This window comes from Lepisma saccharinum, chromosome 2 (genome assembly GCF_977018435.1).
Source record: "Lepisma saccharinum chromosome 2, izLepSacc3.1, whole genome shotgun sequence".
Taxonomy (NCBI): domain Eukaryota; kingdom Metazoa; phylum Arthropoda; class Insecta; order Zygentoma; family Lepismatidae; genus Lepisma; species Lepisma saccharinum.
Window position 1 is genome coordinate 171,883,566 of NC_139230.1, and position 24,731 is coordinate 171,908,296.

The window sequence follows — 24,731 nt, forward strand, 5'->3', positions numbered from 1 at the left end:
TACTGTCTCCAAACAAGATTTTGTTCTGTTCCTTATTTACAAGTCACAATAAGCCATCCATTGTTAACATTTGATTCATAGGTGTGATTTTTTGATTTATAGAAATATCAAGGAACAAATAGTATTTTCTTTCCCTGTAGATGGCAATAAAGTTCAGGCCTCTTGTGTACAACTGTTTCAGTTTATCTCTACATTCAATAGATGACATTTAACAGCAGTTTCATGCTAGTCATGCATCAAATGTATAGGTGTACATTATACCGGCTTAAAATTACTTTTCGCTGGGACCTGAATGATTGAACATATTAGGTGACAAAACTTAAATATTGGAATGTATAATAATGTTTCCACTGTAATAGGTGAGAACATCACCACAGGAAGTGTTTCGATATTTTGTGTTGATATTTGTTCAAGTAAAATTGTTGTAGTGCCTTATGAGACACTGACGGTACTGAAATTCTTTTGGGCAGTGATAAAATGAAACATTTATCCCACACCACACTTCCAGCCATCACAAATCTGAAATAATGGAGCCAGTTAAGGAAAGACTGAGTGTCAGTATCCAAACAAGCTGTAGATTTCATGATGGTTGCGGTAAACGTGGTTTAAAATTACTTATGTGAAATTTAGAAAATTTCGCACTTTTTCGAAGATCCACTGTCTTCATTCACAAAAGGGTACAACGTTTGAAGCGGAGATGGTACCTCATCACTGCATTGTTTGTTCCCGGGCGGCGATAGTTGCGATTTCTCCCGTTCAGCGGCACTGGCATGAGCATCCTGGTTTGCGTCGTCTGCTTCCTGTTGTCAGGTGGCGTTGCCAATTGGTGGTTGGGGGTGGGGGGGGGGCTGGGGTGTGCTGCTTGGCATGGTGCCATTTCTGTTCCCCTCGTGGCTGGATGGGGGTCGAGTTTTTTTTTCAGGTCGGGATCTTTCTGAGGACAGGGTGCCAAGTCGGGTGTGCCTGTCCAGGTTCAGTGCTGGTTTCTGTTGGATGATAGCATGGGTTTCTTTGATAGTGTTTTCTATGACAGAGCCGGTTGGGTGAAGTATGGATATGGAGGAGATGGTGTGGTTAGTGGAGTGGAGGTGTTGAGAGAGGCCAGATTTTGGTGTGTCATTTTTGGCATCTTTTACGTGTTTGTTAATCCGTTCTTGGACAGTGGAATGGTTTTGCCAATGTAGGTGTTGTAGCATTGGCATGTGGTCTTGTAGACACCAGGGGATGCAAGTTTGTGTAGGTAGTATCTCTTGAAGTTGGGTAGTGCTCTTCCGATTTGGGATATGGGTTTGTGTGCCACTCGGATGTTGAAAGGTTTGAGGGCCTTGGCAAATTTGCCAGATGTGGTGGGGTGGTATGGAAAAGCGATCCATTTGGTTTAGGATTTTGGTTCGGGTTATCTCTTGTTTCTTGGGTGTCTGAGCTGGTCTTCTGTTTTTGCACACTACATGGATAGTTGGCACTTGGTGTAACTGTTGTTTAGTCCTATTTCAGTTACCCATGCTATTTCATATGGAGGTCATCTACTGTGCAGTTGTGTGTGAAGGCTCTTCTGTAAAAGTTCATCCATACTCCAGCTTTCTGTTTTGGTGGGTGGTTGGATTTTCCATGGATGTACTGGGTGCCCGAACCTGGTTTCCTGTATATGGATGTGATGAATTTGTCTTGGTGTCATCGGATGCTGAGGTCGAGAAAGTGAGGGCAGTTAGGAGATGGTTTAGGTCCTCTTCTTGTTTTTAAATGACTAGGGTGTCATCGGCATATCTTTTGTATTTTATATGAGCAAACTCTGGTTGGGTGAGTATTGACTTCTCAGCCACATGCAGTACAATTTTGGATAGGGGTGCAGAAAGGGTGTTGCCCATCGCTAGGCCTCCTGTCTGGTTGAAGAAACTGTCCTCGAACTGGAAATAGTTGTGGGTGACGCAGGCTTGTAGAAGGTTTCAAATTTCATCTGTTACAAATGGCGGCATGCTATTGCTGAGGAGTCATGTTCTGGTGGAGTCAAGTGCAAGACTGATTGGAATGGAGGAGAACATATCCACTACGTCTATGCTGGCTAGTTTGCAGTTGTTGGCTGTGACGAAAGAGGTGACAAATTATTTTGCTTCAAGGCTGTTTTTTAGGCAGTAGGTAAATTTGTCATTCTGAGCGGTCAGTTTTTGGAGGAGCCATTTGGTCAGGTGAACAGCACAGCCCAGCCCCCCAACCACCAACTGGCAACACCACCTGACAACAGGAAGCAGACTACGCAAACCAGGATGCTCATGCCAGTGCCGCTGAACGGGAGAAATCACAACTACCACCACCTGGGAACAAACAATGCAGTGATGCGGTACCATCTCCGCTTCAAACGCCGTACCCTTTTGTGAATGATGACAGTGGATCTTTGAAATTAATAGGATTTAACCAGTAAATTGTGCAATGCGGAAGTGCAAAATTTTCTAAATTTCACATAAGTAATAAGCTGTAGATGTTTAAATAAAAGGATAATGAGAGTCTACGGAGTAAGACTTTCATGAAATGGTGTGCTGGTTTGTTTATATGGCAGGGAAGGTTTTTTTTTTCTTTTTCCTAGGTCCTATTGTACTATTCTGTCTAGTTCTTACACATCCACACCCTCATATACTAGCCAAGACCTAACCTGCAAACATCCCTGTTTCCATTACATCAAATTAAATTAGCTTAGCAAGTGTAGGAAGATAATGTATTGTCATTAACTTATTTATGGCCCATTCATATTTAAAAAAAACCTAGGAGGATGGTGAAATAGTTCATTTGGTAGAGATATGCATGACACTGTGATAAGTTAATGAAAATAGATTGCTGTTTTCCTTTAGTACATCTGAAAATATCAAACTTGTTGATTCCCATGTGTTCTTTTGTGATTTCTTTACACATACAGTACTAGTTAAGTTTGTAATTTGTTGACGTCAACTTGTATTTAGTTGGCTTGTTATAAACTCATGCACAATGGTGATAATCTGAGGCAGCATTTGAAGTTTGTTTTATTGGATTGTAGCAAACATGTTCTCTTATTACTGTACTGTATTCATTAAATTTTAGAATTGTGATGGTCAAAATCTGTATAGTGTAGTTTACATGTCTATTAACAAAACCCAGGAAATGAATGCACTGTATTACAGACAGTTCAGGTACCATCAGATCAGTTAGAATGCAAGAGATAGTTTCTTTATACAGTAGTTTAACCAGGATGAAATTATACTTTGCTGCATGAATATCATCATGTTTTAAAATTATTGAATTTATTTATTTTTATGTAGAAGTGATGTCTTGTAATTGAAGTATTGATGAAAGTGATTGGGGGAATGGGAATATATATACAGGGTGGCTCAATAAGTCACTTAACACCCCCAGTACAAGGCCACTGCAGCGCGCAACATGGAAATGGTGATGACCAATCGTTATCAGGCCAAGGGGGAACCACATTGAAGCCATCCACACGGTCGGCGCCCATCTTGATGTCCGCCATCTTGAATTCAACTTCAGAATTTTAAATGGGAAGGGGGTTGTGCGACATATCAAAATGGGCTAGAATTTCACAAGAAATGCAATGGTGAAGGTTTTTTCGACGTATCTTTAACCAGTAAAAAGTTGACTGAATTCTTGTACCAATTTGCTCCTTTTCGAGGTGTTAGAAAAATGACTTAAAATTTGTTTAGCGCTTCGGTAATGCATCGAGATCAAAGTGACGTCTATGGAGAGACGTTCGCATGCCATTGCACATTATTTTAATCAGATACATCCAAGAAGAGCTGTGCATTATGAATGGTTGTCGCGAACAATTTACAGTGTGACGCTTCCATTGAATTAAAAGTCCTTCACAGTGACAAGGCTAATGTTTATGTTCATAAGGAAGTTCATAAACAGAATATTCGATGATTTTTATCTGATAACCCATTTTCGACAGATCAAAGCTGAATGGTTAGTGTTGGTAAGTTAATGGTGTGGCATGCTGTGTGGAACACGATTGGTTAGTCAATTTTTCATTTTTCATCAACGGAACCTTAAATGCTTAGGGCTACTTGGATTTGTTAAATAAACAGTTTTTTTCATCCTTGCTTATGGAAGAAGGTACTTTTTACAGAGTTTTTTCAATAGGGAAGAACACCAGAACACTTATGGGAACGTTATGAACCAGTTTTTGTCCAAAGTTAGTTATCAGATGACAAGGGTCACATATTCTGTTTATGAACTTCCTTATGAACATAAACATTAGCCTTGTCACTGTGAAGGACTTTTAATTCAATGGAAGCGTCACACTGTAAATTGTTCGCGACAACCATTCATAATGCACAGCTCTTCATGGATGTATCTGATTAAAATAATGTGCAATGGCATGCGAACGTCTCTCCATAGACGTCACTTTGATCTCGATGCATTACCGAAGCGCTAAACAAATTTTAAGTCATTTTTCTAACACCTCGAAAAGGAGCAAATTGGTACAAGAATTCAAATAACTTAACTTACTGGTTAAAGATACGTTGAAGAAACCTTCACCATTGCATTTCTCGTGAAATTCTAGCCCATTTTGATATGTCGCACGACCCCCTTCCCATTTAAAATTCTGAAGTTGAATTCAAGATGGCGGACATCAAGATGGCCGCCGACCGTGTGGGTGGCGTCAATGTGGTTCCCCCTTGGCCAGATAACGATTGGTCATTGCCAATTTCAAATTCCATGCCGCAGTGGCCTTGTACTGAGGGTGTTAAGTGACTTATTGAGCCACCCTGTATAATGAGGTGTTCTTGATTTTTCCTCCATACATAAATCTATAGATTGTTTTATTAGAGGTATCACATTTCAAGATGATGGATAAAAATAGCTTTCAAAATATGATTTAGTTAGCTTTCCTAATCAGCTGAGTATGCACATCTCTCTACCTATGCTCTCATCCTTTTGCATTCAATGACCACATATTAATTTCATCTGTTCACATTCATCTTCATCATCAAATTACCCTAAAGTGAAAGTGGAAAGTGATGCAAAATAAGAAAAATGCAAGTTCATCCTAATAACCTAGCGGTTAGCAAGACAGTATACTTTTATAGAAATATAGGATATTTTAATAAAAACTGTGATTGATAATAGTTGTACAAATACAGGGTGACCTGTAATTAGATGTATTCCCTGAAAGGGGTTAAAGTAGAGACAATTTGCAATAAATTTGACCATATGATACCCCGTCCGAAAATTAGTAGTTTTCGAGATAATTGAATTTCTATTGTTTTTTTTTTTAAGAAATGACAATTTTCCACATAAAAAAGATGAATTGAGAAAAAAACTGCTCATTGTATGGCAAATATTTCAGCATTTTCTGATAGCTAACAAATAAGTGGTTCGTTGAAAAAAAAGTTTTTTCCCAAGTAACAATCACATGTAAGTAACGGGTGAGTCTAAACTTACAAGTGGCGATAAAAAAATAGACTCTTAGTTTACTAGGCAACGTATTAATAACAAAAATGGTATGACACGAAGCATACAAATTACTTAAATTACTTCCTTGAGTCATCAGCTATCCAACAACTTTCAAATGTTGTTAAAATTCACATTTGTGTACAAGAAATAATACTTGATTTATTTTCATGTGAAATGAATCTATGAACATTACAATTAAGGAACATTACACGTCTTCCTCACAGTGGGCACCTCCGTTACAAATGCAGGCACGCAGGTTTTTACGGACATTTGGTCTCGTAACTCGTGATGTGATGGTGTCCTTGATGTGTTGACCTGCTGTTAGATCCTCTCCGTGAGCTCTTCTTGCAAGTTAACCGGTGTGTTGTGAACTAAGTCTTTCATGTGGCCCCAAATTAAGAAGTCGCAAGGCGTCAAATCGGGAGATCGAGCCGGCCAGGGAATCTTGCTGCTTCGACCAATCCATTTCTTTGGGTAATTTTTATCCAGCCACTGTCACACGCCCAGGCAGAAGTATGGATGGGTGTCATGAACAATCATTTGATCATTATGAACATTTTTTGAGGAACAGGATGGCGATGTTGTTGGAGGATGTGCCTCTAGCTACAAGACGTGACATAATTTACCAGCATGATGGCTGCCCAGCTCGATCCCCCGATCGATTTGATGCCTTGCAACTTTTACATTTGGAGCCACATGAAAGACTTAGTTTACAAGACACCGGTAAACTTGCAAGAAGAGCTCAGGGAGAGGATCTTAACAGCTGGTCAACACATCAAGGACACCATCACATCACGAGTTAGGAGACCAAATGTCCGTAAAAACCTGCGTGTATGCATTCGTAACGGAGGTGCCCACTTTGAGGAAGACGTGTAATGTTCTTTAATTGTATTGTTCATTGATTCCATTCACATGAAGATGAAGTATTATTTCTTGCACACAAATGTGAATGTTAGCAACATTTGTACCTTGTTGGATAGCTGATGACTCAAGGAAGTAATTTGTATGCTTTGTGTTATACCATTTTTGTTATTAATACGTTGCCTAGTAAACTAAGAGTGTATGTTTTTATCACCACTTGTAAGTTTAGACCCACCCATTACTTACATGTGATTGTTATTTGGGAAAAAACTTTTTTTTTCAACGAACCACTTATTTGTTAGCTATCAGAAAATGCTGAAATATGTGCCATACAAGAGCAGTTTTTTCTCAATTCATCATTTTATGTGGAAAATTGTCATTTTTTAAAAAAAAACAATAGAAATTCAATTATCTCAAACTACTAATTTTCGGACAGGGTTTCATATAGTCAAATTTATTGCAAATTGCCTCTACTTTAACCCCTTTCAGGGAATACATCTAATTACAAGTCACCCTGTATATATATTGTGTAATATATGATATCTTGTATTTATAAGTTTCCTGCATTACACACAGAGATCTTTATGGTGGCAGTTGCTCATAGTAAATATTTGCAGATTACCAGGAAAAATTACAAGGTTAAGGGAATTTTATATTTTTGATATTTGACTCTGAACTTGCTTTGTCAGATTCGCTGGTTCACTTCCTCCCATTATTCTTTATACATTGACAATTTTAACATTTTTTATATACATCCTGTGTATGCTATACAAATAAGGAAAAGTTTCTCCACAAACAGAAATGGTTATAGAAACCAGAATTTACATATCCCTCATCTGTGCTGTTACCAACCTGTTATTTTTTTTTCTACCATAATGTTTCAGAATTTCATCAATCTCTTCTGTTAAGAGTTGCATAAGAAAAGTTTGGGTGCTTTCTAAAATTATTATGTCATTATTGCCTCTGTAAAATGTTTGTCAAAATTGTATGTTTTCTCGCATATATACATGCTACAAAAGAATGGTGATAACTAAATATGTGAGGCACAAATGAACTCGTTCCTTCTAAATGGGAGCATATAAATTGAATACTCTAATAAGTGAGAGAGAGAGAGGGAGAGAGAACTCTATGTTCTACCACCACTGAAAAACTTTTTCTCAATAGTTACCTGGTGGCTTTGTCATTGCAAGAAGAACAGAAGCAACAGCAAGTTAAGGAAACTTCATGGGAGGAATATAAACAGAATTTAGTCAGCCCAGAAGAAAATGTAACAGAGTAAGTTTTTGCATGACACATATTTGCTTGCCCTCCTCCCTTTTTTTTTCACAGCTGTGCTCTTGCTTCATGTGCTAGTCTAGAAACAAGTATTGTTGCTGAATCATAGTGTTTATTGTTGCATGCATGTTTAATGGAGGTTTCAGAGGATCAAAGCGGCACGTGACAGCGGGGGGGGGGGGGGGGGGTCACACCAAAGTGATGAGCGACAGCTGATAAGTGACAATGGGGGGAGAGCGTTCACACCAAAGTGACAAGTGTCACTGGCCCTGAACAACAAACTGAGGTAGCACGATGCACACCATTGAGAAATCTACCCCAGTCTGAGCAACATACAAGCAACAGACACATGCAGCTTGTTGTGCTTTGCTTGGAAAAATTGCATTAATTTCTGAGGGTTCGCTTCCAAGAGACAAATGTCACTTGTCGTTTTGGTCTGAAAGCTCCCTAAACTTCTCTCAGAGACAGTTTGACACTCATGTCTTTGCTGAAATAACTGATGCATGACTGAGATGAAAGATAATGCATTCATGGTAGTAACATATTTTTGGATACATAGCAGAGAAACCAACTTACGCTTTGTTGCAGTGTTGCTTGAGTTCAGCGTAGTATTTGTAGACATGTTAGTGGCATGCCTAAATGTAGTATTTGCTAAATTAATTAATTGTCCATAACTGCTGTCAGTCATAATGTAATTCTCATACAAAACATATTGGTGAATATTAGGGCTGAGACAATACTGATACTCTCCTATACTTTTAAGAGTCCCGATGTTTTCCATGGTATTCAAAAATGTCGTGCAACACTTCTGCAGAGTCTAAATATCCTGTAAGTTATACCATTATTTTCATTATTTTTGCACCAATTTTGTGAGGAGAAATGGATTTTCTCATGTGAAATTATTAATATTTTTAAGCAAAACTGGTAGATTGAAATGTTATAGTTTTATTAAAAAAAAAACAACTGATAAATTCAAATTCATAAATACTATGAACTGTTTTGAATTGTTACAATTTTCAAGTATCGGTATTTGTATCAGTGAGAATCGGTAACTGATATCAGTATTGTTTCAAATTGGTGTCAGCTCAGCCCTAGTGAAAATATATATCTAGAGATTTGTAGTAATTATCATTTTGTGTGTAAAATGTTCTACATACACTAGGGCTACCACACGTCCTGGTTTTCCCGGACATGTCCTCTTTTCAGACCCTGAAATTTGCGTCCGGGCAGGTTTTTACTTTCTGTTAAAATGTCCGGGTTTTTACTTTTATCCAATCATCATAGGTCAGAGATCACGAAGTTACAACTTTTCAAGTCATTAAACGTCTGATGTTTGCAGTACTGGACTATGTGCTAAGCGTTAGTCGTTTGTTGTTACAGTTTCAAGTTCCGGTCGATGTGATTTCCGCGTAATTCTTTTGTTTGTGTTTCGAAGTGGAAGTTAGAGTTTGCGAACACGGTGTAAGCTACTAATATGCCTAAATGAAAGTGCAAGTTTACTAATGAGTTACAAGAAAAGTATTCATGTTTTAGACGTGGTAGAGACGATTTTGAAGGCGAGTGTATGGTTTGTAAACCCGGTACAGCTCACCGCTCACGAGAAGATACCCAAACGAGGGGTGACGGGGAGCGGGTGTGGAGGAAAGGACCGGTTCATTTGCAGATTTTAGGGGTAGCAGAAAGCCTTCCGCTCCGGTTTTTCGAAGTGCGTTTGAGTTGATTTGCGTCAAGCACGCAGAGCGTGTGTCCGCAGCAACAGTTTACTGCTTTTCTTTCAGTGGCCAGAATACTTTTGTATTGCTTATCCTGTGCATTATTTACACTGTATTTCAAAGAATTTTAAAAGAATATACGGCAACGACTTTAGGGTTACCAAATGACAAACTTTAAAAAAGAAGGCATTTTTAGATTGCAAAATGTTGTTAACTTTAGACGAAGACACACGTTTTGTGCTTACTGGTGTTTTGGTGGGCTTGCAGATCACACACTCCTGTAAAATAATTTTACACCTTTTCCGTATAACTAATAATAGGCCTCATTGTAGGCAAATGTCTTAATATTCTAATATTTATTCACTATGCTCCTAATATTATACGGTTGTGAAGCTTGGTTTCTTACTTTAAAAAAATGGCATAAATTGACATTCTGCCTCGGAGTTTTTTTTTTCTTCCAGGCCTTAATTCACGAAACCGTTTTTGTAAGACGTCACTAAAAACACATTTGCATTTTGGCATGGTTCAGATTGCTGATCGACAGAATTTCACTACTCCACTGCCATGGAACAACAAATGTACGACAGTTAAAAAATACTGTTTATTTCTGAATTCTGCCATGAAAGTCAAATCAAAGTAAGCCGCGGCAAATTGCATATTCTTACCTATTGTCAGAAACTTGCTGCTCACCAAGAGCCGCGGTAGATGTCACAAATGGTTTGAAATCAAAATCTCACTCGGGGCGGCGGTGACAACAGAAGAGACGCAAAGGTCCAACAATTTTTCTTTGTTGCAAGAAAAGTTTATTTTCTTTGCGCTTGCAACTGAGAGTGTTGTATTTCTTTACTTTGAAATTGAAAACGGAAACAATATTAATAATTGTTTACAAATAACATTTTGTTACTAATCTTAAGCAGCTGTCTATACCCCAAAAAACAGGATATTTCCAAATTTTCCTAAAAACCTGCCCGGAGCATTTTTAGTACCCGAAAAACAGGATTTGTCCGGGTAAAAGAGAACTTCTGGTAACCCTAAACGACTTGCGTCTCTGCACCGGTTACAGCGAGCCCACATGTGTTTTTCACTCGGGTGCACACCCCCGACCCTAATAGTGGAGTCGCCTGCTGCTACGTCACTTCACTTCCGTCAGGGATCTTCTCCTGAGTGGTCAGCTGTACATATGTATGTGTGTGTGGCAAACAAAGGAGGGCTAGACTTGCAAGCACACGTGGAGTGCGAAAAGCACAAAAGAGCCGTCAGAGGTGAAGCTTCATCTACAAAACTGACTCTCAGTTTTTCACGAAACCTGGCAGTGAACATGAAGATAAAGTTAAGTGCTGCAGAAGGTTCTTTCGCGTTTCATACTGTTAAGCATCACAATAGTTATAAAGTGATGGACTGCACATCAAGCTTGATAAAATCATTATTTCCTGATTCCAATGTAGCTAGAAAGTTCTCAACTGCAAGAACGAAAACAGAAGCAATTGTAAACTCTGTGCTAGGTCCTCATTCTATTGATAGTGCCACGAAGAGAATTCAAGATAATGAGATTGCTTATTGTGGTGTTTCTACTGACAGCAGTAATCATGGTTCAGTAAAAATCTTCCCAATAATTATTCAGTATTTTGATTGGAAAACTGGTGGCTTGCAATCCAAATTAATTGAACTAGATCAGCAACCTAATGAGACTGCAGACACTATTTTTCCTTTTTAAGGAATGCACTTGAGGGTAAGGGGCTGCTTGATAAGTGCATAGCATTTACTGGAGACAATTGCAATACCATGTTTGGAGAACTACGCCGGGATGCAGAATGGAAAAATGTTTTCTCAAAACTGAAGAAATTGTTAGGAAACAAGACATTACGAGGGTCACTATTTATATTTTGAGCCTTGGCAACACTGACTGAAGTTAGGCGCGATTTGACGTTGGCACGGAATCGTCTGGCATTATTGACCATAACGTACTTCAAATGTTTTGTCAATAGCTTGATTTGTGTTGTTTAGTTACCTTGGAGATTGCGCGACAACAATAAAATGGAATTAACTCGTGAACATTTTCGTGCGATGATTTTTTTACGATTTTCGACGTGGATTATCAAGACAAGAGTGCATCGATCAACTTACTTCCACATTTGGCGATGAAGCCCCATCCTTTGCCACTGTGAAACGCTGGTATAACGAATTTCATCGTGGCCGCCATTCGCTCACCGACGAGATTCGCGAAGGTCGTCCAAAATCAGTTGTTGTTCAAGAAAACATTGATGCTGTGCAAAACCTAATACTGCAAGGTCGTCATGTGACATACTGTGAGATTGAGGCAACCATAGGCATTAGTTCCACCAGCATATATAAAATATTACGTGATCATTTAGCTGTGAGAAAGGTATGTTCTCGTTGGATCCCACACAATTTGACAAAAACTCAAAAAGACGCTCGCGTCAATTGGTGCAAACAAATGCTCAATAAATACAATCGTGGTGCTTCAAAAGACGTATATAAGATTGTAACAGGTGACGAATCATGGATATATGCATATGAGCTGGAACGTAAACAGCAGTCGACTGTATGGGTGTTTCAAGATGAACCCAATCCAACAAAAGTTGTTCGCGCTCGAAGCACATCGAAACAAATGGTCGCCTGTTTTTTCTGGAAAACTGGTCATGTGGTAACTGTGCCTTTAGAGGAACGTAGAATGGTCAACTCTGAATGGTACACAACAATTTGTTTGCCAGAGGTCTTCGGTCAAATATGGAAAACAAACAAACGCCGTCGGATCATTCTTCATCAAGAAAATGCCAGCTGTCACACATCTCGTCTAACAACCAACTTTATGAACAGTCAAAAAATCGAATTGATCGGTCATCCACCGTACAGTCCTGATTTGGCACCCAATGACTTCTTCTTGTTCCCGAATGTCAAGAATAAATTGCGTGGACAACGATTTTCGTCGGCGGAAGACGCCGTTGATGAGTTTAAAAACCATATTATGGAGGTGTCTCAAGAAGATTGGAAAAACTGCTTTGACAAATGGTTCGAACGAATGAAAAAGTGTATTGACCATAAAGGAGAATACTTCGAAAAACAATAAAGCAGTTTTCAATGCCAAATTCCTGTTTTTTCATTGTTAGGCTCAAAATATAAATAGTGACCCTCGTAATTGGTGTGGGATGTCCTGCACACATCTTGAATAATTGTGTACATCAAGCTGTAGACACATTGGATTTTGATATTGAAGGCATCATCTTCAAATTGTATCAGGATTTTAACATCTACACAGTCCGGACTGAGCAACTTAAAGAGTTCTCAGAATTTGCTGATGTTGAATATAAGAAGTTGTTGTCACATAGCAAGACAAGATGGTTGTCATTATTCCAGGCATAACCAGACTCATCCATATGTTCCCAGCTCTCAAATCTTTCTTTCTTTCGCAACCTAAGCCACCTACAGTGATCAAGAAATTCTTTGAAAATGAATTCAGCGAAATTTATTTGTACCACCTAAAAACACTGGTGAGAGAGAAACAAATTCACTTGTGGAAGTTCTTGGAATCTTGTTGTCCATTAAGTGCATGCTCACTGAACGTAAAGCCAGTGAATTCATGTCAATAAAGGTGAAAATTCTGCTGGAAGAAAGGCGTAAAAATGGACTGGATGCTGAATGTGACGAATTCATGGCAGCAGCAGTTGGACTGTATGACAGCTGCATAGAATATCTGGAAAATGGATGGCACCCATGCAAGAGTTTACTGGTTTCATGTGGATGTCTCTTGAAAAATCACCTGAGTGGAAGGATGTGGAATCAACTATTAAGTACCTTTTGGATAGAGATGATGAAAAATGTTTTGATCAAGTATGCAACCTCAAGAAATTTGTGAGCGAAGAACTTGAACATGACCATGATTTTCTTAACCTTCAAGCTCATAAAAAGTGGAATGTGTATTTTGAGAAGTCCAAACATTCTTCCTGCCATTCGTTACTGCTGAAAATTGCTCAGTTTTTCTTCGCCATTCCATCCCACAATGCAAATGTAGAAAGACTCTTCTCCCTAATGCAGAGTCAGTGGACAAAAGAAAGAAATAGTTTGTCTGTGGAGTCACTTCGAGGAATTTTGAAAGTGCAGTACAATTACAAGGACATCAGCTGTAAAGAATTCGATGCCTACCTGATGAATGAAAAAGAATTGTTGAAAAAGATAAGTTCTACAGAAAAGTATGCTTGGGCTACTGTGAACAAGGAGCAGTTGGAAGGAAACAAACAACAAGGTACTGTGTTTCTATATATAAAAAGACTAATCCAGAATACACAATCATAAGAATAGGTTAGTTCAATATAACAGGGTGGACGTCAATACTATAAAGTTAGGTTAGGTTAGTGGCAGTATAATATCATGGAGAATAATATTTTATTTAATGGTGATAAATTGTGTGATTTATGTAATGTTTTCGTGTTTGTGAATAAATTGATGGTGTGTGTGGCTTTCGAAGAAAATGTCCTCTTTTTAGCATTTCAAAATATGGTAGCCCTAACATACACACACGTGAATTTTTGAGTTCACATTCTCAGCAACGCCTGTTGTCTTCTCTAAATATTATTTTCCTCCCCTGAAGAAGACAGTGGATGTTTGTCTTGCCTGTCAGTAATCAGGGTTGCAAAAAGAAATGCAGAACATACAAAAGTAAAACTGTTAAAAATACACTTTGTGAGACAAACCTGTATTGTTCAGCACATGGTGTAAGAAGCTATTTTTGTGAAGACAATGGGTGTTGTTCAAACTTAGAAGTCTGAAAGAATATCTGATTTTAAGTTTTAAACTTTTTGGTAATGCAATGCATGAAATATGTGCTGATTTATAAGTTCAGTTTGTTTAATTATTTGACATTGTACCATGTATTGAACATATAAAATATTTTGTGATTATATGCTCATATTTATGAATACTTGATGTTCATTCTAATCAGGTTAAATGAATAATGAAATGTTCAGAAGCGTGGTGTATTTGAGTGCATGCGAATTAGTCACTTGTGGTTTTGAAGTGTTTCATTCCAGATTATGATTTTCACCTGGAAATTAGTTCGTTTACAGTTGTACAATGCATTAAATTTGTTTTCACATTGCCGGCCTCTGTGGTGGAGTGTGTGGTATAGCATGCATGCTACATGCCAGAAGTGCATAGTCTAACTGTGGCAGAGTGGTTAGCATAGCGTGCTATTATGCCGGGGGTCCCAGGTTCGAATACCAGTCTGGGTATGGGTGTTCTTTGTGAGTGTCCCTCATCAACCTCATCATATCATCATTCATCCTCATCTTTGCAGTTAGCCAAAAAGTCGCAGAAAAGTGAAGTAAAATAAACCAAATCAATAACAATAAGCATAGTTTAAATCCTGGGCAAGGTATGGGAATTTCATGGTTTTGTTGCTCTATCTATCTCAACAATTCACCAACTAAGTCAAATAACAAAAAAATATAAAATTATTCTTGAATAATATCTTTGGATCTTGAGTCTTATACATGACACATTAAGCTGCTGCATTTAACCTTTAGTGGACGGCTGATTTTGAATGAAACCACCCAAATTATGGCATTCCAGATGGCTGGTTTCGATCAAAACTACACATGATACTTCAGTTCTGTTTGTTTTGTTCATTAGTATACACATGGACATACTCAAATTACAAAACAATACATCCATGTTAACAAGCAGAGATTGAAAAAGTCCTATGCTACCTCTCGTAATATTATGAGATAGATTTATAAAAATGGCTATTAACTCCTAAACTACTGCTTTAAAAAAAAAATACATGTAGTAATGACTAAAAAGAAGCACTTTAAGCAACGTGTAACAATTAAGGGTCAGGGGGGGGGGGGAAGGTGCATGGACAAAGATAAAATTTGCCCAAAACATGTGGCAGCAATTAATGCACCATATCTTGAAAACTATGCAACATCAGTTCTGTCTTTTTGGTTCATTAGTATACCTCTAAAGGTATTACATAATTGAATTACAAAACAATATATCCATTGTAACTATTGAAATTTTGGAAGTTGTCTCCATAAACTGGCAACACTGCTGCTCTTATACATTGTCATTTTTTTTTGCACAAGAAGTATCAGCCTGTTTTCAACAAAACTTTGCATAGTTATAGGAATGTACAATTACTACATACTACATTTTTAAAATTCACTTCAGTCTGTTGTGGGGGCATGCCATATGCAAGTTTTATTTAAAAAAATTAATTTTCTTCTTTTCTTTCTTCCTTTAGCACTTATTGTTGGGATGCACAATGTATACATTTTACATCTGCTACAAAATGAATTTCATCTCTGTGACAATTAGTTCTCCAGCTAAGATTTTTTTTTTTTTTTTGCACTTAGCAGTAAGTTTGAAAAGTGTGCACTTGAAAAGGTCCCATCTGCAGAGGCTTTCCAAGTGTGTCCACTAAAGATTAAAATGTACAGACCCATTTTGGCTTTGATGACACTTTGATATTACATAGAAATTTCAGCAAATAATGCAGGCTCAACTGGACCCAAACCTGGGTGTCTGACATGGTAGCTCAATTGGTATAGAAATTGCCCAGTTTGCCAGAGAGCAGGGTTCAAGACCTGGTCAAGCCTGCATTTATCACTTATATTTCTACATAGTACATCTCCTGTGTGCCAAATTATAAAGCCCGACCCTGTGGCTGAGTGGTTAGCACATCGCGCTGCGATGCCAAGGGTCCCGGGTTCGAATCCCAGTCGGGCTTGGTTGTTTGTGAATGTCCATTCATCAATTTCATCATTTCATCACTCATCCCCATCTTTGCAAATTAGCCAAGAGGCACAAAACGCGAAGTAAAATAAACTAAATCAATCAATCAATCAACCAAATTATAAGGTACTTGGGAATTGTAGCTTTCCTGCCAACGTGATTTGAACAAGTGTTCTCGTGTTACCAGCCAGGTTAAATTCTTTGAATTTGTGTGAGGTATGTAAGTTTGCATAATTATCTCCTGAAAAGAGGAAAGTCAAAGCCTATGTACCACAAAATTGGAGTGTCAGGTTTTATAACATGTGTAAAATTGATTTCAGTAACATTAATTTTTGTATGTAGGTTGCTAATATCAACATATAGTAATGAGTGCAGAATATGAGTTGGGTGTGGTGGGGGGGGATATTTTCTGAGGGTTCCATCACATTTAATATACTTCCCAACAAATAATGCATATTTGCACTAAAAATACATTTGTCTATTGAGTTTTACTTACTTGCCAGGGTAGGAGGTAAGAAGTGCAAACTGATAAATTATTGTGGAAGAAAACAAATCATGCCTTGAAATTAGCAGAGTTCAAGTTTTGTTTCATGCTTTGTACTTGATATATATATATATATATATCTCAATTTGTAAGGGAAGGAGCAGTGCAACAATGAAATAATAATAATGATGATGATGCTATAAATGAAAAAAGAAGGAATACCACAAACACCAATATTTTGAATGTATGGGTTTACTATGAGTTGGGACAACATAATTTGGCTATGTTCTAACTGTTGTTACTCATTATATTACAATATTTTCTCTCTCATCACTAGACTTTAGATTTTTAGGTTCTAGAAAGTGTGCTTTTAGGTTCCTAAAATAGGCTCTAAAAATTCTAAAATAGGCTCTAAAAATTCTAAAATAGGTTCAAAAAACCTTAAAATAGGTTCTAAAAATCCTAAAAAAGGTTTGAAAAACCTTAAAAGAGATTCTAAAAATCCTAAAATATGTTCGAAAACCTTAAAATAGGCTCTAAAAATCCTAAAATAGGTTCTAAAAATCGTAAAATAGGTCCTAATAATCCTAAGTTAGGCTCGAAAAATCCTGAAGTAGGTTAAAAAACTTAAAATAGTACAAATTTCTTGAAAAATGCTGAATACATATAGTCACCGGCAATGAAAATGGGGCACCTATATCCTGAAATACGCACTATCTTGCATAACATTATGTTTGTTGCCTAACCCTACGGCGATGGCAGAACTTACCATTGGAAATTTGCTACTAAAATCCACTGTTCGACGTATAGTTAGGCAACAATCTTTTTTCATGTTATCCACAGTCAAACTCCGCAATTTTGTCTGTGAGGATCATCTTATGTGCTGAAAATAGTCTTTCAACAAAATATAGTTAGTAGTGCAAACTTCAATGCTGAAATGTTAGTTTGCAAGACGTGAATGCTACAAAGCACCGAAGTGAAGCAAGAGTAAGCAAGACCACACATATCGGACCACTTTGGATTGTACAGGTAACAGTGGCACCAGACATTTTGCTTTGTTTAGAGCTTTGAAAAATCATAATGGACTTGGAGAAAGGTAAATCGACTACATTTCATCAAACACGTTCGTCATTGAGTTTTTTCGTGACCAAACAAAGCAAATGCCTCTGTGACAATAAAAAACCTGTAAAACCTTTAAAAATATATAAAAACCTAAAAAAGGCTTGATTTAGACACTTAAACCTAAAATAGGTTCTAGTTCTAACAAGCAAAATATGTTTCTTAAGGCACTATAAAACTTCATCAGTCGTTGCATTTATTAACAAAACTCTGACGTAACTTATTATTTCTTACATACCTGTAAAGGAAAAAAATAGGTTAAAAACCTAAAACCCGAGGTCTGTTCACTAATATTGGCATGAGGATGGGAATTCAGTGTAGATAGTACCCACTCACTCCAAGCCTCTCTGTGCAGCACGTAGGGAATGCAGAGAAGCCTGTTCAAACTTCATGGTGAATCAACTGAGAATGAGCTGCACACAATTATTCAAGATCAAGAAATTTTTTAAATATAGTTTTTTGTTACTGATTGTACACTTGACAAGTGCAGCCATAATTCTAATTCAGGTGGTTTGGAGATGAGTCATGCTGAGAATCTCCATCGCCACATATTCAAAGGCTGCAAACTATTCTGAAGTTTTGGAGTGTAAGAGATGACCCTTTCTCAAGACACCCAAATGTCAACCTCCCTTGTACATAGTGCACCCTGGACTGCATTTTGCAGACTTGCTAGGCTCTGGCATCTGGACCCATGGCCAGACTGGACCCATTCATCATTTCATCTTATCACCATTCATTCTCATCTATGTAATTAGCCAAAGGTGGCAGAAATGCGAAGTAAAATAAATCATTCATTCATATTCTGAATTTTTCTTTGTATTTGAAAATATTTCAGTATATTTATCATACATCCAAAATTATTAACTTTTGTGGTAGCGATTCTACTGAAGTTGTGGTACTTGCCTGTGAATTAAAATATTGGGATCAAACTGGATGAGGGAGCCAATTATAAGATTCTGTGAATATTGGATATGTAGTAATTTTGTGAGGAATTTGTGATAGAATATTATGCACGTTAGACTGGCTTGTTTAATGCACACGAACCTGTAGGTACATGCAGTGGAAGATTCAGGTCTTCGAGGTCTACTTAAATTGCTATGAGGCAGTTATGCTTTACGAATGTATGTAGAGATGACACTCACATTTGAGGTGAGTTTATCTACATAATGTGGAAGAACCATAAGACTACATCAATATAGGTTTTTGGATAAACTCTCTGAAAGAAAAACATTTTCTCTTCTCAATGTGCCAGTTTGATATTCATTCAATGAACTAAATGGGTCTCTCGCTTTTAAAGATAACCAAAGGAACAATGCTTCACTATTAAATTACTTCTGAACGTTACATGGAAGAGAAGGTTCAGGAACTAAATATAATTATGTGAATAGTGAGTGCAAGTTTGGAACTTAAAACAGCCTTCTCCTGCATATCATGGTTGATCCTTGAGGAAAACTACTTCCTCTCCCTGTGTCAGAATTCAAAATACACTGCCTGAATGGCTGCAAGGTTGCACAGAGGTTCCATTCATTGTGTACCAATTTTATTGTCCTCTGGTGGCAATAATAAACGTGATTCCATGAAACTGGCACAAATGAAAGAGAGAGATAGCAAAATGATAGCCCCACTCTCACTATAGTCCATACACTTCCCCCTACCCCCTTTGGATTCAAAAACAGTAACCTAGTGCAGTCGAGACCCTCAAAAGAAATATGTACACATATTAATGAAACTTAATAATGGAAAAATATATGTTTGGAGGTTGATGCTGCCTTCTTCACTTTGCTCTCCCGACTCCATCTCAAAGTTGAAATTTGCCTGTCTAGGTGTTGTAGCTTGGTGAAAGTTTCCCTGGTGCAGGCTGCTTCAGTTTTCTATATTCATCTTAAAAAGTTGTTATTAATGTAGGTAATTCTGAGTATGTTCTGATGATGGGGATATCTGGTATCATTCGATTGATAATGTTTGTTGTGTTGCTGAAGGAGGTGATGTTGTGATAAGTGGTTTTAATCATCAGTGTTGAGAATCAATGTTCAAGGAACATTTCTGCGTGTTGCAGACAGTATATATTCATGGTTGTTTGTGTTGTGTACTGACTTATTGCTTCTTTATCTATACAATGTGAACAATAATTGGTGATTTGACTGAGAGGGCTAACAAATGTTGTCTTCATTTTCAGCCTTCAGCTGGCACTGCGTTTGCAAGAGGAAGAGGCATGTAGTCAACGTTCAAGTCGGTCAAATCCACCTTCTTCTCCAGATGACAACAAAAAGAAGAATTATGTAAGATGCTTTTGATTCAGGCAATATTTTGTCAGCTTGAAGATTTTTTAAAAATAAATTTATGACACTTAGGTTAACAGATGTGCATGCCTGTGGCATATTCGGTAAACCAATTTTTTTCACATACATAGAAACTGACAGAAAATTTGAAGTTGTCAGACTTCTGTTCTTGTTTTACTTGCATGACTGCATCAATGTTTTATTTCTATTATTATATCTAACTAATGTATAGACAATACTAAAAATAGTATAAAATTAGTTTAAAGAACTACTTACGTAAGTGAGTATGCAATTGTTGAAGAATGACATTTCAGGGTTCAACTGCCCCCTTCATCAGGTTCACAATTCTTTCTAAGCACTAAAACATAATGCTGCCTTGTAAAGTGTAAAATGAGGATTAGGTGGAGGGTTGGGATAAAAACACTTAAAAACTGTCCTTCACATATTTCAATTTTAAAAAAAACTCATTATTTAAAAGACCCATTAAGCTGAAAACACCTGTATCCATTAAGATCCCTTAGAAACGGAAACTCGTAAAAGAGTTAAAAACACGCACGATTGCACAACTGGCACCGGTGAAACAACTACAATCGGAGAAGAGGTGAAAGCTATTTCCCCTCTATCCCATTCCTACTCTCACATTTACGTCACCAATCCAGCGCAAACTCTGTTCTGCACTGCAGCTTTGACGACTTCCAGAGTAACATGGAATCCAATGTTAGGTTCTTTTATCGTTGCTTTGTCCCACTTTTTGAAAAGCCTCTTTCAAGTTACCATCATCCCAATTAAGTTTTACATTTCTCCCCATGCAAATATTTGCAGCCTCTCAATTTTTTTTTCAATTTATTCCCTTCTTTTCTGATACCCTCCCTCTTGATAATTTTATGCCCGCTCCCGATTATATGCTCCGATAGCCCTGTTTTGGGGACCCTTTCTCTAATGTCATCAGGTCTCGGGTTCAATTCCTGGTGGAGGCACATAGTGGTTTGGATCCCACTTTAAACTGTAGGTCCAGTCTGGATTAGCCTTACTGTGCATAAAGTGGACTTAAAACACCAAATCAATCCAATCCAAAAATCTAATATTATCATGTTCACCCCATCTTACATGTCCTATATACTCTTTTCCACATGGTTCTGTATACACCTTTAAATCCCTCGGGGTTTCCTTTCCCTTTATCCCCCTTTTTATACTCTGTAAAATGTTTTTCCAAATTTTGGGGGCATTCATCCCACATTTAATCCCATATTCCCTTACCTTTTTTTCAATTTTCTGCGATACCCCTTCGAAGTATGGGATCCCAACAAAACTAACCACCCCCTTACTTTTTTTCTTCCTCTTTCCCATTTTTCTCTACGTTTGTCTCTCTTGTGATGATGTCTGTGCTTTCCCGGCTATCCTATTCATGTTTGGTGAACCCATTCTTTCTTTCTTCCCACCTCCATAATCCATTCTACTTCCTTTTCTTTTTCATTCTCTTTGTTGCATAATCTTCCTGCTGTAATGAAGAAATTGAGAAAAAAGTTTGTTTTTATTTTCCCGGGATGTTCTGATTTTTTATTTATGTACATGTCCTCAGCTAACAGTTTATGGTACACACCTGTCTTTATTCCCTTATCCGATTTTGTAATACTAAGATCCAAATAATTAATCCTATCGTCTACAAGGTTTTCCCTGGTGAATTTAATCCATGGGTCTTGTTTTCCTAACTCTTCAAAAACATTATCAAGCTTCCTTTCTTTCCTATAAATAAATTACTTGTTAGCAAAAATTACCAAAATAAATATGCATATTTGTGTAGCCTATTTCCCCCCCCCAAATACGAATCGATCTGTATACAGTTCCTTCTATCAAACGTTAGAATCACTTTGAGCAGGGGTCTTCCCTTATTATTGCAGGGGATTTTAATTTCCCTCAGATAAAGGGGGCGGATCACAATCTCTTATTCTCAAATGAAGCTTGCGTAGAATTGAGTCATTTCATGTCACTCCACCTACTAAACAGCTTCAATGACATAAAAAATGATAACGAACGAACCTTAGATTTGATTTTAAGTAACGTTAATAGCATAACAGTCACAAGGGAATCCAATCCTCTCGTACCAGAAGACATTCATCATCCAGCTTTAAATATTGACATTTCCAAGACTAAATTTAAATCTATCACGAAAAATTCAATTCAAGCAGAATATAACTATAACTTTAGGAATGCAGATTTTTTAAAAATGTATAATCTTAGGAGAGTTGTAAATTGGAATGATCTGAAGAAATACACTAATATTAATGCCGCTATTGATAAGTTCTATGAAATGGTGTATGACATATTTAACAAATGTGTACCTTCAACAAAAACTCAATCGAAGAAATTTCCGAGCTGGTTCTCACGGGAAATTATAAAGAATATCGGGGAAAAAAGCATATCATAGGCAAAAATTGAAAAATAACGCTCCCCACGCTGAACATAATTATGAGAAATTTAAAGAACTTTGGAATATTGTTAAACGAGGGATTCAAAAAGCATATACTCATTATATTTCAAGCACAGAGTATAACATACTTCATACCCCTAATCTCATCTTAGCTTTGCCAAAAATATGAAAAAACAAAAAAGAGCAGAACCTTTTCAATATCAAGGTAAAGTACTTTCTGACACTCTAGAAGTAACACCAGCATTTGCTAAATATTTTCAATCTGTGTACCAGGAGGATGATGGAAAAAATAAGACTTTGAATATTCAATCTTACAGTGAAATCGATAAACTAAGCCTATCAGATATTAGTCTTCAAGAAATCGAATATGCCATTAAAAATCTTAACCGAAAAAATCTATTGGTTCCAATAAAATTCCACCTTACATATTTAAAGGATGCGGTGAGATACTCAAATACCCCCTGGACACGCTGTTCAATCTTGTACTTTCCACCTCAACACTTCCAGATATTTGGAAATTAGCAAAAATTACCCCGATACCAAAAAGTAATAAGCAAAATGATGTAGAGAATTACAGGCCGATAGCAGTCCTTGCAGCACCTGCCAAGCTGTTAGAGCAAATTCTTTACAAGCACATTTCTTATCACATACGATCAGTGATCTCTCCTTATCAACATGGTTTCTTATGTAAAAGTCTGTCTGTACCAACCTATCAGAAATCACTCATTTTATCGCAACCACGATGGATAGCGGAGCTCAAGTAGATGTAATATATACAGATTTTTTGAAACCTTTGATACCGTAAACCATAGAATCTTAATAGAAAACTGAAATCATACAATCTATCGAATCCGATGTTACAATTGTGTCAATCCTACTTAACAAACCGCAAACAGTACGTCACGTTTAAGGGAAATACTTCCGATGAATTTGAAGCTACATCCGGAGTTCCCCAAGGCTCTAACCTTGGTCCCTTATTCTTTCTCATGTACATAAATGATCTTCACGAACATCTGAATCAATCGGGTAAACTACTTTTTGCGGACGATTTAAAAATATACAAAAGAATTTGCAGTTACAGTGACTGCACCGAGTTACAAGCAGACATAAACAGTCTTGTGGAATGGTGTGAAAGCAACAAACTAATCTTAAATAGCAAAAAAATGTAACCAAATGTCATATACTCGAAAACACTACATCAATAAAATATGACTATTGCATAAATAAACAAAAATTAAAACAGGTAGAAACAATCAAAGATCTAGGAGTTCTGTTTGATTCTAAACTTACATTTCATGTGCACGTTAACTTTGTAACAAACGAGGCTTACAGATTTCTGGGATTTATAATGCGTACATGCCAAGAGTTCAAAAATGTCTGAAGCTTAATGATGCTTTATAATGAATTGAATACGCAAGCATAGTGTGGCACCCTCAAACCCAGCAAGATATAAACAAAATAGAACAAATTCAAAGTAAATTCTTAAGACATTTAAAGTACAAACTAGATGGTATATACCCTCAAATGGAATCCCGTGAGAATCTTCTTAGATATTTTAACCTAACAACTCTCAACAACAGATGCATCATGCATCAGCTCATTTTCCTCCAAAAAATTTTAAATAATCTCATTGAAGCTCCTTTCGCCCTGTCACAGCTCGACTTCTACGTCCCCTCAAGCAAATTACGACCAAGAAGGCAACTCTTCAGCCTCCGTCGTAACAGAACCTACGCTCTGACAATATCCCCAATTTAGAATATGTGTAAAACATTTAATGATACCATCAAAAGTGAAAACAGTGTGGACTTATTTTGCCCGACCGCAATTTTGAAAAGGAATATACTAAAATTACATAAATTACGATAGAACCTAAGACTTGTATGTTTGTTAAATGTTTTCTGTCTATATACTACATTCATCTCTGCAATATTTCAATAATGTTATCACAAAATTATTGTATAATGAATGCCATTAATGGGTAATACACCTGTTGCGTTCAATTTCTGAAATAAATAAATAAATAAATAATTAGTATATCATCGACGTACCCCCCATAAAATTTGATATCAACCCCTGTTTGTAACAGAGCAGCCTGTTCTATATAGTGCATGAAGATGCTGGCTACAATACCAGAAACCGGGTTGCCCATTGCTAGCCCCTCTTTCTGCCTATAAATCTGATCATTCACATATAAAAAGTTATATCCAGTTACCAGTGTAAACCATCTAACATATTCCCAAGCTATTAATATATGAACCCCTTTTTCTAATAGCGATCTCTGTAGACAATTGGCTGCTTTCCCTCTGGGTACACTTGGATACAAATTGACCATGTCAAAGCTGCTAATTTCATCCTCTTTCTCAATTTTTATGCTCTCTATTGAT

At 37.2% G+C, this 24,731-nt stretch overlaps 1 protein-coding gene across 4 annotated transcripts in view; it reads left to right on the forward strand.

Annotated features, from left to right (window-relative positions):
• The window catches only part of LOC145984194 (ubiquitin carboxyl-terminal hydrolase MINDY-2-like), a 57,335-nt gene that overhangs the window by 27,142 nt on the left and 5,462 nt on the right, over positions 1-24,731 (forward strand). For 3 of the 4 annotated variants that reach the window (XM_083117718.1, XM_083117717.1, XM_083117719.1), the window contains 2 exons: positions 7,465-7,575; positions 19,817-19,919. In XM_083117718.1, coding sequence (XP_082973844.1) covers positions 7,465-7,575; positions 19,817-19,919 — 214 coding nt within the window. The remainder of the gene's footprint in view (positions 1-7,464; positions 7,576-19,816; positions 19,920-24,731) is intronic. The other variant, XM_083117720.1, reaches the window with a different exon arrangement.